The following is a 15,785-nucleotide window of genomic DNA, read 5'->3' on the forward strand; positions in this document are numbered from 1 at the left end:
GTATGCCTTCTAATACTTTTGCAAGCCGACTTTTTAGGCAGAGAGGCCCGACAACCTATTCCTAATGATCTAATTAAATTGGTAGAGGACCTAAATGTATGGAACCTGTTTCCGTGGGGTTCGTATCTATGGAGAGCTACATGGAATAAGTTGTCGTCTGCCTTTAATGATCGAAAAAGTTTGCGTGGCGATGGTTCCAAATACACTTTGTCAGGCTTTATTTGGGCCTTTAAGGTAATAATTTTTATATAATGTTTCCAAAATTATAATTAATTCTTTAACAATTACTAATGTTTGTTATTATATTGTTTGTAGATTTGGATATTTGAGGCCTTTCCCGCCATGCAGACATATGCATTAAAAACTTCTAATGATATTCCTAGGGCTATTTCCTGGAAGAGGAAACGGTCCTTGCAGCAATGGGAAGATTTACTACCGTATACTACAATAAATAATGTAAGTTAACACAAATACTACCATATGTTTATAAACAAGTTATTACTAGTCACGTTTAACTTTGTTTGATCTTTTATATTGTTAGGAGGCCAACACTCCATTACAGAGGCTGACACCCATAGAAGCTGAGCTTGCCACTGATTGGTGGCAAGCTAGTAAGCTTTTTTTTATGGCACAGATGATGAGCAGCCACCACTTCGAGAGCCATCACCTCACCCAAAGCCATCACCTGATCGACCCGAATATACACCTCCACAATGAGAGTCATCACCTATTCTGTCACATCATCGAGCCTCTTCTCCACCATCACCTCATGATAGGCAACCGGCAAAGATGCCACGACATTTATCTCCCTGTTCTCCACCTCCACCTCCACGGGATGAGTTAGGGGAGTTACGTAATGAGGTCAATGCCTTGCGTGAGGAGGTCGGTACTTTACGCGATGACAATGGTGCATGGCGTGTTGAGGTGTCTACTTTACGTGGTGCGGTAGCAGCTCTACGTGAGATTGTAGCATCGTTGCAGAATGAGGTTCATACTCTACGCAACGAGGTAAGTTTAATATTTTTCATATTTAACTTGATGATAAATTTACTCGTAATTTCACTTAGATTGTTTAGTAAATTCATTCGGTTGCTTCCAATACTGTTTAACTGTTTATTCTTTAACCCTGTGAAGTTAGTATTTGTTTTTGGTTATCTTTTGGTTGAAGTAATGCAATCCATTCAAGTTTCAATTTGCATAAGAAGAATAGTTTACTATCACAATGCGAAAATGACTATCGTAACACGAAAATGACTATCGCAATGCGAAAATGACTATCGCAATGCGAAAATGACTATCACAATGCGAAAATGACTATCGCAATGCGAATTTGACTATCGCAACGAGAGAATCGCAATGCGAAATGAAAATCGCATTGCGATTCTCTCGTTGCGATAGTCAAATTCGCATTGCGATAGTCATTTTCGCATTGCGATAGTCAAATTCGCGTTGCGATTTTGTTGTTGCGATTTTCATTTTGCATTGCGATTCTCTCGTTGCGATAGTCATTTTCGCGTTGCGATTTTAAGTTTCAGATTCTATTCTTCTTCTGTAAATTGAAACTTGAATGAATTACATTACTTCAACCAAAATACAAATACTAACTTCACAGTGTTGAAAATTTAAGTTTCAAGAATAAACTACTACTCTTTATGTTGTCATTGAACCTGCACTAAACCTATATGTTGTCCTTTTAAATGTTTATATAAGTGCTTACTTCTGGAATGTTATCTGATGCATTTTGTGAACAATGATATAATAATGACTTGGGAGAATATCGTGCAAGTTTGAAATATATTTGTCTTTGTTTTCACTGTTTAATATCATGTCTGTTTATTTACTGATTTATGTATTAATTTATTTTTAGCAGCCCGCTAAAGTGGATGCTCTACGTCGGGTTTTTCTTGCAAGAAGGAGTTCACGCATCAGACGGCGTGCATGTGCCATTACGTCTCCGTTCACCCCAATAGTGCGAAGAATCCATAAGAAAAAACCCGACTCACCTGTCATCGTTCAAGAGGCATCCCCTATCGTTCAAGAGGCCCTTATCATCCCTCAAGAGTCCCCTCCCACCGTTCAAGAGGCCAATTTCATTGTTGAAGAGGTCCCTCCCAACATTCTAGAGCCCGATTCACATGGCGTAATATATCAAATTATTGAGAAGCCCCCTCACGTGCCGGACATGATGGATGACTGTTGGCTTTCGTATAAGTTACCGGCCAGTACCATTCCGGCAGATGAAGTGGAGAGGAAACAACTACCGGAAACAATTCTGGATAATACCCTTTGGGCTAAGACCGCAGTTGATTTTTATCTACATGATAATACCCTTTGGCCAGTACCACAACGCGATTTTTATTTTCGCATTGCGATTCAATCGTTGCGATTTTCATTTCGCATTGCGATTCTCTCGTTGCGATAGTCATTTCCGCGTTGCGATAGTCAATTCCGCGTTGCAATAGTCATTTCCGTGTTGCGATAGTCATATTCGCGTTGCGATAGTCAAATGAATGTCTAATAAGTGATAACAACTGAACATATCATAGTAATGTTCAAACTCAAGTTACTAATACATGCCTAACTGAAAATGTTAAAAGTTCACACATAATATACATATAATACAACGTTTGCATTTAAAAATCACCTAAGTTAACAGTCCCAAAAGGTGAAGCCGGTTGTGATTGGGATTTTGATGAGGATCCATATTTTGGTAGAGGAAAAGATGATTGTGATGGCACTGGTGATCCACATGTCAACCTTGTATGACCACTTTCCTTGCACCGACTACATGTCGATCTCTTCTTCTCTTCACCCTTAGACGGTATACGATCGTGACTTTTTGGTCAGCCAGGTAGCCTTCTATCCATGGCTGGTGGCAAAACTGTTTATAAGTCATCTGGTATGTCCCACTCAGAAGGATGTGGAATAGGGTAGACAATCTCGCCATAAGTCTGTCGATATACTTCTGTAGTGTAGCAATCCATAGCGTATACGCTTGAATCATCTTGGTTTAGATGAAGAGAAACTTTTATAACATGGCCACATGGATAACCAGATGTTTGTCATTTCATACAACTACACGTCTTTGCATTTAGATCGACAAGCCCATTTAAGTTATTATCCAGTACTTCAAACAAAGTGTTTGAACATGGTTCAACTCTCCATGACGTTGACTTCACAACACGTTTCGTTATCTTTTTTTCTGTCCATGGTGTAACACGATGTTCCAATGTTCCTGTAAATTTAAATAAATAATACTTAGTAAAATATATGATAAGTTACGAATTTAAAGAAATAATACATGCATGGTTTCTTTTCTTGTAGTACCACTGTTGAATAGAGGCTAAAAAAAACTCGATTAACATAGTAATGGGTAATTTCCGGGAATGACGACTTAGAGCGTTGATTGATTCTGCACTATTAGACGTCATGAAACCATATCTTGCTCCAAGTTGATGTACTCTTGACCATCTTTCAAACCCGACATCTTCTAGTATTTGAGCACACTGAGGCAAAACACATCTTAAACAGCTTATATGCTTATTAAAATCCACTTCCCGATAAGCTTTTACAGCCTTCCAGTATGTCCATTTGTGATTTTTTATACCAGCAGACCTTGATTTTAGATTTCTATACAAATGAACACCACAAAGTTCATGAAAAACATCTGGGAAACACCTTTTAACAGCGTTGTCAATTGAGTTTGCCCTATCAGATATGATTATCAGATTGCTAATAGGACCTATGCAATCCCTAAGATGCCCCATAAACCATGTCCATGAATCAGAGGTTTCAGATTTGCCAACCCCGTAAGTTATTGGCAGTATCCCATTGTTAGCATCCATGGCTACTGCTAATAAGTTTACTCCAAGGTATCAACCTTTTAAATGTGCTCCGTCAACTATAATAATTGGACGCATGCAATTAATAAACGAACGAATCTACAAAATCATATACACAAGAAATATAATCATTTAAATGTGAAATGCATGTAACTAACAAAAATGAGTCAACAAAATTATATTGATTTACTAACCGCAGCACCAATGGCGATAAACAGCAACTCAAAGCGTCCATCTCTATCTGTTTTGATATGAGTTACCGACCCAGGATTTTTCAGCTTTAAATTGTGACAATAAGCCGGCAGTTGGGCAAACGATGCTTCTGGCGACCCCCTCAACAATTCCAAGGCATAACATTTGGCTCTCCAAGCTTGAGAATATGAGATACTAATCTTGAACCGAGCATTCATGTCAGTCATAATTTCATGTCCCCGATATACCCTGCCATTAAAAAACATTAACTCAGCCAGAAAATCACCCAACACCTTTTTGTTTGCCTGTCTATGGTGAGGAAAAACTTGGGTTCTTGAACATGTATGTTTATCAATAAAAGTCCTAACTTGAAACATTTCGCAATATTTTATCCTCTTTGCATTCATACGCCACGTACAGTTTTTGTCAATCATACACCTTGTTTTGAAACGATCTTTGCTTGATTTGTTAACTTTTAGTTGATAGCCATCTTCCACACATTTCGTATACAAAGCTATCTTCAAGTCTTCCTTTGTATCAAAACAATCATCTTTCTTGATACGAATAATTTTTGTGTAACAATCAACTGCTATCTTTACCAACTCTTCTTCTGGTATCTTAAGTAATTCTGGCATATTCCAGTTATACTCCCGTGGCATTTTCTTCGGGGACTTTTCTTTGGGGATTTCTTCTTCTTCTTTTTCTTCTTCAGTGTTATATGAATTATAGAATAGATGTTCAACATGTTCATTTACAGTCGTAACTTCCTCCTCATTATCATCAACAACATCTTCCTCGGCAACGGCTGTTTCATCATCAAAATTCGGGTATTGACCAATATCAAAATCATTACACGCATGGTCTGTTTCTTCTTCTGAAAAATCATCAAAATCCGAGTATTGACCAAGATCAAAGTCCGGGTATTGACCAAGATCAAATTTCGAATACTGACTAGTACTCACAATTTTTTCTGTTGGCTCATCATCGTCTAACTAGTCAATACGAAAATCGGAATTTGGTGCTGAAAGTTGATTGGGATTTGGATTAGGGAAAGATTGTGGGTTTTGAGATTGTGTTTGGTATTGGAAATGTGGTGAAACAATATTTTCTTTGTGATGAAATTGTGGTGGAACCATTAAATTTTGAGCACCATAAACTGGGGTTGAAAAACTTAGTTGATTACTACCCGCTACTGACCCAACTTCACTACTTCTAGGTTCAACAACATACAATGTAACATCATCACTTGAAACACTAATGTAAGCAATGAATCGTTCAACATCTTCATTGTCGGTTAACAAATAAACTTTACCATTTCTCTAATAAGATAGCCTAAATCCACTTAGGGGCTCTAAATTTAATTTATTTGCAACACGTAACATTAGAGTTTCATAAGTTAACTTTTTTAATGACAGTTTTAGTTGAAGATTCATGGGTAAAGGCATATATTGTAAAACACCATGAACATTCTCCCATGACCCTCCAAAACACAAATCTATCCAAACATGATCAACATTAGATGATTTCATTATTATAAATTAATTTACTAAACAAACGAGCTGCGAAACTAAAACTTGTTGCCGGATGGGGAAGGATGTCGTTGGATATAGGAACGGATGTCGCCGGAGAGAGTGATAGATGGAGATGGAATGAGTTGCGATTTAGGGATTTAGGTTATGAGTTTCTGCTGCTGCGTAGTTATATACCCAAAATATTTGTGTTGCGAAACTAAAACCTGTTGCGAATTCAAAAATCGAGTTGCGAATTTGAAATTCAGTATTGCGATAGTCAGAATCTCGTTGCGATTTACAGATTCGCATTGCGATTTATGTATTCGCATTGCGATTTACGTATTCGCATTGCGATTTACGTATTCGCATTGCGATTTACGTATTCGCATTGCGATTTACGTATTCGCATTGCGATTTACGTAATCGCATTGCAATTTTCCAAATTCGCGTTGCGATTTACGTATTCGCATTGCGAATTCGGAAAATCGCAACGCGAATTTGGGAAATCGCAATGCGATAGTCAGAATCGCGTTGCGAATCTGGAAACTGATTTGCGATACCGGAGATCGCGTTGCGAATTATCGATCGCATTGCGATTTAGTTGGTCATTTTGGCAAATCCAAAAAAAGTTGGTTAAAATCGTATATTATAAGACATTCTTGGTCACTGAGGTTATTTTATCTTATTTAAATGTTTCAACAAAGTACTTACCTTTAACATTTAATAGAGTAGATGATGTGACAGTTAAAATATTTTTATATAATTACATAATTGGTCCCTGATACTTATATTTTTTTTTCAATTTAGTCTTAATTTTAATAAATTTAATTCTCAAATCAGAATGTGCTATTTGTCATTGATGGCAAGCCACCTAATTATACCAGAATGTTTTAACTGTCATGTCACCTGTTCTGTTAAATGCTAATACTATATGGTTTGACTAAAGTATTTAAATAATTGAATAATCTGATTGATTAAATTAAAACATTCATTAGTTAAAATGAAAATGAAAAACAGTTAAGTAGCCAATGGTATAATTTATCCAGAAAAAACTCAGCAAGATGAACTTGGACAAAAAGGGTACTGCCAAAGTGCCACACGTGAAATGGCAGTGGCGCGTGAGTGAGCGACACGTCGACGTGTTGTGGTGGCGTTAAATTTCTTTTCAGTTGGTGGCGGTTAGGGAGGTTAAAAACATTTAAACGTGGTTAAGTTATTTAAAAAAGGGTAAACTCATTAATTGGTCACCCTACTTAAGCTTTGTGTTAAAAATATTTAACTATTATGTTTTTGATTCTATTTAAAAAATTAATGATGATGTTGATGTGATGTTTTTAAATTATTTTTCAATGTTAACATGGTATTACCTTAGGGTGACATGTTAGTATAACTATTATTTTTTTAACAATAGACGACCAAACCTAATATTAAAAATGATTTTAAAAAATAACAGTGAAATGACCAAAAGAGAAACTAGTGAATAGATGGGTGACCAAATAGTTAGTTTAGCCTCTGAAATTTTGGTTAATTTGACTTAACGAAGGTTTAACGGTGTTCTTTACGATCCAACGTGTTCTGTGTGTCTTCCCCTATAAAAGAGACAGCGCCATTGGAGTTTTTTCAATTTCTTCCAAACAGTTGAATTTGAAAGCATTAGGAATTATAGCATACAGAGAAGAGAAAGAGAGAATCAGAAATGGGGATTTCTCACAGGTTCATCTCTTCGTTTACATTGCTACTCATAATGTTGTCCGTTTGTGTCAGTGCCTCAGAAGAGAAAACAGAGCTGAACTCCAGGTACATTTCCCACTTTCCCGGGAAACAAACATGCTCCTGTTCATCATCATTTAGCTATTCCAGTAACATTCCTTCATCGTGTTCGTCATGTGCAGGCTTGTTGAAGATAACAAATTGCAGGGCTTGAAGAACTCATCAATGGCAGACGGGTAAGTAAAATATTTCTTTATTCACGCCAAAACCAATGAATCCGGGAAATTTTATGATTACAAGCCATGGAAGATTGGATCTTATAGATCATGTTATCTACTCTTTGAAAGTCGATTGCATTATATGGATTTGTTTTTCAGGTTGGATGATGAGAAATGGAGAAACGAGCATGCGGTGGACAATCGTGAGGAAATTGCTTCAATGGTTGATATGTGAGTCTCTTCATCATTCCAACAACAGATTGGATCATCTCAACTTCAGCATAATTAGTTAATTCACGAATATAATAAAAAGCTTTGGGATTCCATTAACAGTGATCGGTCTAATAGTTACTTCTTTGAACAAAAATAAGAGGATTGATTCCACATGAAAAGTCCCCTAACTGGAGCCCCCACTTGCAAAGATCTCTAGTTTGTGACAAAGGTTCCTTTTCACCCGTCTGTCTTCTCTGCTTATTTTTCTTACTAGGCTACTCAAAATTATGAAATGATCCTATTGTCTTTTCTTTTATTTTTTTGACACTACAGTTGTATTTATAATTTAAAATCATAATTATTTTTAAAAATCAAATCACGTCGTAACTGCAATTTAATACTATTATAATTTCGATACTAAAAAATTGAGTGTAAACTCTTGAGATAATTTTATGTTTTGGCATATATTTTACTGTTTAGGCTCGTAATTCGTGGCTGTAGCATGTAGAAAAATTTAAATATTTAAGTTTTTTTTAAATTTAATTATAAATATTTATAATGTTATTGATATTATTTTATTATAATTTAAATAATTTTAAATAACCTATGCGAATATATATATATATATATACTTTTTCATATTTTTTCATATTCGACATATATATCATGTAAAGTTGATATATTCGATTAGATCTTGAAAACTATTCATCAATTATTAAAAAAATTTGAGTATAACTTACTCAAATTTAAATCTTTTTAGTGAAATTAAGTTCATCAAATTACAAATAGAATTAAATGGAAAAAAATCAATATTTTGAGACGAGTAGAATTTTGTTAATCCTGGCAATGAGTTCACAACTCATAGATCTGCATCTGCCTTTTCAGTGCGCGCAGAAGAGAAAATGGCTATATTCTTGTATTCAGACACCAGGATCATTCATATTTAATATTGTATATACGATGATTAGGATGCTATAATCATGGGATTTTTCTGGGATTTTTCAGGAGCATAAGAAATAGTACGGAGCGGAGAAACTTGGGATATTTCTCGTGTGGAACAGGGAATCCGATCGATGACTGTTGGCGGTGCGACAGGCTATGGTACCGTAGGCGAAGACGCCTAGCAAACTGTGGCATCGGGTTCGGACGCAATGCCATTGGTGGTCGTGATGGAAGGTACTATGTTGTGAGTGACCCCGGTGACGATAACCCTGTGAACCCCAAACCAGGCACCCTCCGCCATGCCGTTATCCAAGACCGGCCTCTATGGATCGTGTTCAAGCGTGACATGGTGATCACATTGAAGCAAGAGCTGATAATGAACAGTTTTAAGACGATCGACGCTCGCGGAGTCAACGTGCATATCACTTACGGGGCATGCATCACCATCCAGTTCGTCACCAACATTATCATCCACGGACTCCACATTCATGACTGCAAGCCCACAGGGAATGCCATGGTTCGAAGCTCCCCGTCTCATTACGGATGGAGGACCATGGCCGATGGGGATGGCATTTCGATTTTTGGAGCCAGTCATATCTGGATCGACCACAACTCACTGTCTAATTGTGCTGATGGACTTATCGACGCAATAATGGGATCCACGGCGATTACAATCTCAAACAACTACTTCACCCATCACAATGAGGTTATGCTGTTGGGACATAGTGATTCTTATGTAAGAGACAAGCAGATGCAAGTCACCATTGCTTATAATCACTTCGGTGAGGGCCTGATCCAGCGCATGCCGAGGTAAGAGCATGGTGATGCCTACTGTAATCTCTGCTTTTCATTCTTCATAAAATCGACTCGAATCATCTTTACTGGAATCTTGCAGGTGTCGACATGGATATTTCCATGTAGTGAACAATGACTATACACACTGGGAAATGTACGCCATCGGCGGAAGTGCCGATCCCACCATTAACAGCCAAGGCAACCGTTTCCTTGCCCCTAATAACCCCTTCGCCAAGGAGGTAAATTTAGATTCTCAAAACCAACGAAATGTCACCCCCATTTTAGAAGTGGTAAATCATGCTGACTGATTGTGTTAAATTCGATATCGTTTAGGTTACGAAGAGAGAAGTCGCATGGAATGGTGAATGGAAGCATTGGAATTGGAGGTCAGAAGGAGATTTGTTCTTAAATGGAGCGTATTTCACTCCGTCAGGTGCTGCAGCCGCCACCAGCTATGCCAGGGCCTCGAGCTTAGGTGCGAAATCGTCTTCCTTGGTCGGCATGATTACTTCAAAGGCAGGCGCCCTTCCCTGCCGCAATGGCCGCATGTGTTAATTCTTATCACCCCAACCGAAAATCCAAGCAAAAGTAGATGAAAAACTATTCATTTTTCTTCCCATATATATATATATATATATATATATATATATATATATATATATATATATATATCGTTCCATATAGTACGTAGTGTTCCCTATAAATTTCTGCTTAATCCTCTTGACAAGTGTACTTTATCTCACTTGTCATAAAATGCCATTGATCGACCTCGGCCTCGTTAAGTTGCCATAGTGTTGTTCATTTCGATGTTGCTCGTCTTTGTAATTATGCATTTCCTTTAAACAGTTTCCCATGTTCCACCCTTTGGCCCTTGTATACTTTGATTAATCAACTTTTTAAGAAAAAAAAACATTGGATTATGCAAGTTTAATGTTTCAAATTGTTGCTTACTTTTAATACACATTGGATCATGCAATCAAATCAAAGCCGAGCCCCATCACTCGCCGGTTTTGAGATTCGGACTAAAAAGAACCAACACAGAGACTTTAGGAGATCCAGTATAAGCTTTCTCAAGAAACATTAGATCATTAATCATTCACTATCACTTCCTGCTAGATAAGCAGATATTAATACCAGTAAGGCAAATAAAAGGTGATAATTTGATGAAAAATACTTAAACAGAGCTCAAAATGGGGTGCCAACTTCACTCCTTGTTTCTGTGGGGCTATATAGAGCTGATCTGTTCCTTGGTCTGTTTTCTTCAAGCTGCTTCACAACTTCATCCATGGAGGGTCTCACCGAAGTTACTGGAGCACAGCATCCCATTGCAAGCTTTAGTGCCTGAACTAATCCGTCTTCCATAGGACTCCGGATACCTTTCAACACTTCTACGTCGAAAACCTCCATTGTCGTCTCTTCCAAAACTGCTGCTTTCACAATCGAGGGCAAATCCCCAGCATCATGGCCTCTCCCATTTTTCCCGGGCTTCTTGCCTATCAAAATCTCCAATAACAGTATCCCGAATGCATAAACATCTGTTCTGCTGTTGCATTTCTTCATACTTTGAAGTTCTGGTGCCTTGTAACCTTCGGTCTTTGCAACGGCCACCATTTCATCAGCTACAGCCGGGATCATTAGCTTGTCGAGTCCATACTCAGTCAGCCTGGCCACAAAGAAGTCATCTACAAGCACATTTTTGGACCGAACATTCCCATGGGTGATCGGCGTCTCGACACCTGTATGAAGATGTGCTAATCCTTTGGCTATGCCCAATGCAATCTTGTGCCGCCGAGCCCAGTTCAGAAATGGCTTTCCTGCTCTTGATTCTGCATTTAGTCACAAACGGACACTAAGAATTCGATGAATTTGCAATCAATCACCAATTACTTCACAAGCAGAAAATATTCAAGATACTTACCAATGAATTCATCTAGTGATAACACAATTTAATTCAACGCTTTACAGATAAAGTTTATACCGATATCGAATGACATAAATAGCTTTTGAAACCTCAAACAAAGCTGAACATATACATACCATGTAAAAAGTCATGTAGGCTTCTATTTGGCAGATAGTCATAAATAAGAAGCTTCTCCCCTCTCTTCCCCTGATAGAAAGCTCTCAGTGGAACCAAATTCTCATGTCTAATCTTTCCAAGCTGTCTTATAACTGGCAGACACGAACTCCGGTTCTTGCAACTGACTTCACTCAGCAACCTCAATGCTATATTTCCACCATCAGCAAGCTTTGCCTTATAAACAGTTCCATAATTCGTCTTCTCCATGACTTGGCCAGTTGCATTCAGTACATCCTCTAACGTCAAAAGCTCGCCGCCTTGGAACAAAATAAGCTTGCTCTCTGCGGTAACTCCCCCGACGCCGACATCATCTTCAGTTTCCTCGCCTTCCTCGCCTTCCTCTTCACTATCTCCACCACTGCTCCTCTTCCTGTTTTGCATATAGCCAATGAACAATGATGCCAAGAGTACTACTCCACTCATTAGACCGATCACGATGCCGGCAATTGCACCCGGACTCAGTTGTGACCCGTCACTACAACTATTTAAAGGCAATCCACATAGCCCTGGATTGTTCCCTTCAAAAGCCTCCGGACCAAACTTTCTTTGAGCAAAAACAGGCAACATCCCAGTGAAGTTATTGTGGGAAAGGTCCAACTTTTCAAGGCTTAAAGTGGCTAAACTCTCTGGAATTTGACCAGAAAGCATGTTACCCGAAAGATCAAGCTCTTTAAGAGCTTTAAACCTAGTAATGAACTCTGGGAAAACCCCAAAAAACTTGTTGCTACCCAAATCAAGGGACTGGAGATTCTTACAGGTGGAACTTGGTAATGCTGGTTCAGGGACAGAACCAGATAATGAATTGCCATGAACTTTAAGAGAAACAAGTCTATCACACAAGTTCCATATTGATGGACCTAAAGCCTCACTGAGCAAGTTGTTACTCAGATCAACATCAGATAATGAGGAGCTGTAACCAAGCTCAAGAGGGATAGTCCCACTCAGTGAGTTGAAGTTAAGGTAAAGGCTTTGAAGCAAAGAGAATTCACCAAGCTCTCTAGGCAAAGAACCAGTGAGATTAGCAGAGGGGAGCTGAAGTGAAACAAGGTGCAAAGATGTGTCCTTGGAAAGAGAGAGATTAGTCCATTGTGGTGAAGAAAGGGCAGTGCAAGAAAGAGGAGTCCCATTGGAGAAGACCCATTTAAGCCCTCTCCATTGGCAAAGTGGAACAGAAGAGTTCCATGAAGATAACAGTAAGTTCTCAGTGTTACCTTGTAATGAAGCTTTGATCTTTCCCAAGAGAAGCACAACATCTGGTGAAGAAGAAGAAGAAGCTAATGAATCATTGTGTGTTGAAGATAGGCCTTTGGTCAAGACAAAGGAGAAGAAAAAGATGAAAATGCAAAGATAGTAAAGTTTGAACAACTCCATGAAGTACCACAGAGAGAGCAAAAGAAGGAGGTGCAATGCAAATATTAATGTTGTTTAGTGGAGTTTTCAATGTGGAAACAAGAGTTTTCTTTTTGGGAAAGTTCGGGTATGTAGGTACGGCGATATTAATATATAGATAAAAAAATATTAAAAAAATATTATTAAAAATATTAATATTTTTATTAAAATATTATCTAAAATATTATTTTTTACTAAAAATATTAATATTAGACGCTATCTAAAATATTTAACAATTTTAATAAATTGATATCTAAAATATTATTTTTTTAAAAAAAATATTAATACTGAGTAATATTTAAAATATTATTTTTCTATTAAAAATTATGTAGTGAAATTAATATTTCCAGTAAAAACATAATGTTTAAGGTAATATTTTATAAAAAAAAATGTTAAAAAATATTAATATTTTCGATAATTTTTTTTTTAATCTTATATTAAGGCTACTGTAAAATCACAACTACACGAAGTTGAGAGAGTATTTGAATATAAATAAACGGTCATGATTCCGCTGCCATTAAAATACATTTTTCTTTCTATTTAAGGAGTATGAGGTACAGCTGAATCTCATAAACAAAAACAAGAGTAACCTACATTTCTTAATCTTCATTTTGCACTTTTTAAGACCCAAGGGGAAGTTTTCAATGCATAACGCTGAACACCACTAAATGTCCTTTCTTTCTAGATGTAGTATCCATGGCAGGTCCAATTGTTTACTTTTTCTTTTAAATACATGCTTATTTCATGTATTTTTTGGAAAAAAAACTAATATAATTTTTGTATTATTTTTTAATATTATCTTTCAACTTAAAAAATAAATCTAATATAATTCTATGATTAATGTTTTTTGTCGTTGACAGTTATGATATTGATGTGACAGTTCACAATATTAACATAATAGTCTAGGGTGACAGATTAACGTGACGGAAGACATGACAAATAGACTAAATTGATAACTTGAACATTTGATAGACTGTCATGTCATCATTGTGGAATGTCACGTAAGTACCATAAACTGACACATCCATACTATAACGATCAACGATAAAAAATATTGATCAAAATGACACATTAAATTTATTTTTTAAATTAAAAAATCACGTTAAAAAATAGGAAGGGGTAACATTAGTTTTTTTCCTTTTTGCCCAAGTATGTGGGGTGAGCCTTTATATGATTGCTTGTGGGTCACATAGCAGAAGCATGGCATAAGAGAAAGGCCCAGTAGGAGTTTAATAATACTAATTTGTTGCAGTGGACTAATATAGCTTAAAAAAATACTTTTGAGAGTATACTACGAATCTCAAACATGATTTCAAAGAATTATATTTTATGTCTTAATTTAGTAACTATATATATTTTTTGAAAAATTGCATCTTTTTTGTAATTTTTTTGTTTATTTGAAGTTTTTAAATTTTTTAAAATTTTATATTATCTTACGTACGATCATCGACAGACTCATATAATCTATCATAATTAAATTAATAATTTAACAAATATATCTATTTATCATATCAGTCTACAAATAATTATCATCATCCTAAACTTCTAACAACCAACATTAAAAATCAAAATATAAAGTAGCATATAAGATTAAATAAAAAGATGAACTTTTACATTGAATGATGTATGTTTTCCTTTTCTTCAAACGTTATACAAGTAATTGAAGATTCTTTTCCTTTTACATTGAATGGTGCCTTCGACAATGTCTTTTAGAAATAAAATCCAATAAAAGAAGGGAAATGGAAGAGAAAGTAGGCTTTCTTTTTAATGGTGTTACCATGCAAAAATAGGCAGTTTTATTTGAAGGTGGAAGCATTCCACTATTCAATTTCACGCCAACCCCTTAAACCATCATTGATTTTATTCCTCGCTATCTTCATCTATCATCAATCTTTGACCTTTGCATTCTCTTGCAATATCAATGAAACGAATGCCTTCCGACCAAATATTTTAATGCCTATCGAAGTATTCTTTTTAATTACAGCCGAAAATGGTATATGAAAGTGGAATTCGGTCATTTTTCTATTGGAATATTATTTCAAACCTTCCATTATTCCTCAAATTATAGTTTTCTTTTTCATTATAACTGAAACATGTGTTTTTAGAACATATATTATTTCATAATCATCTTAATTTAATATAAAAATACATGTTTTTTTAATGAATGTAGAGAGATCTAGGTAATTTTATGAGAATAATATTATTTTATAATTGTTTATGTAAATAATATTTTTAAAAATAATTTTTGATATAGAGATGTGTCGCATAAATTGTACTTTTCAATAGGTTAAAAATATTTAAAAAATTATACAATTAAAAAAAACATACAGGGTGCGTGTCACATACATATTTGAACACAAGTCAACTAGATAACAATAGTAAAAACAACAATAGTATAAATGAGTATAAATCTTATCTTCAATCATTTAGTTAGTATATGTTTAGAAAGTTGTATTTAAACACTTGAAAAAAAAACTCATCTACATAATATGATATTTGAGAAGCTTATGGTCAAACTCTTTGATTTTGAGTTGTCAAAAATATGTCTTGAACCAGACTCATATTAATACAACAGTCAAAACAATTGTTATTCTTTGAAGTATTTGAGATCCTATTATCTAAAATTATCTGACTATAATACCTATATGAGTCTATTAATTACATATTATAGTTTTAGATTACAATAACATATAGAGTTAATTGCATCATGTGTCCCCAAACTATGACACTCATTTAAAATTAGTCTTTAAATTTTTAAACATTTCAATTTTATCTCCAAAATAGGACTTTCATTCTAAATTAGTCCTTAAACTTTTAAACATTCCAATTTCATCCTCAAACTATTAATCTCATTCTAAATTAGTCCCTAAACTTTTAGATCTTTCAATTTCATCCA

At 35.8% G+C, this 15,785-nt stretch overlaps 2 protein-coding genes across 2 annotated transcripts; one reads left to right on the forward strand and one right to left on the reverse strand.

Annotated features, from left to right (window-relative positions):
• The first annotated feature begins 7,176 nt into the window (after positions 1–7,176).
• On the forward strand, positions 7,177–10,011 carry LOC120177365 (probable pectate lyase 20). The gene is made up of 6 exons (XM_039183544.1): positions 7,177–7,342; positions 7,438–7,491; positions 7,633–7,704; positions 8,692–9,438; positions 9,524–9,662; positions 9,757–10,011. Exons 1-6 carry the CDS (start codon positions 7,242–7,244, stop codon positions 9,976–9,978), a joined length of 1,335 nt encoding a protein of 444 aa, XP_039039475.1. The 5' UTR covers positions 7,177–7,241; the 3' UTR covers positions 9,979–10,011.
• A 462-nt stretch (positions 10,012–10,473) lies between these two features.
• On the reverse strand, positions 10,474–12,927 carry LOC120177363 (putative kinase-like protein TMKL1). The gene is made up of 2 exons (XM_039183543.1): positions 11,461–12,927; positions 10,474–11,249 (listed from the first exon to the last, which is right to left on the reverse strand). Exons 1-2 carry the CDS (start codon positions 12,869–12,871, stop codon positions 10,609–10,611), a joined length of 2,052 nt encoding a protein of 683 aa, XP_039039474.1. The 5' UTR covers positions 12,872–12,927; the 3' UTR covers positions 10,474–10,608.
• Positions 12,928–15,785: the final 2,858 nt, after the last annotated feature.

The sequence above is a fragment of the Hibiscus syriacus genome, unplaced genomic scaffold (genome assembly GCF_006381635.1).
Source record: "Hibiscus syriacus cultivar Baekdansim isolate YM2019G1 unplaced genomic scaffold, ASM638163v2 tig00112285_pilon, whole genome shotgun sequence".
Taxonomy (NCBI): Eukaryota; Viridiplantae; Streptophyta; class Magnoliopsida; order Malvales; family Malvaceae; genus Hibiscus; species Hibiscus syriacus.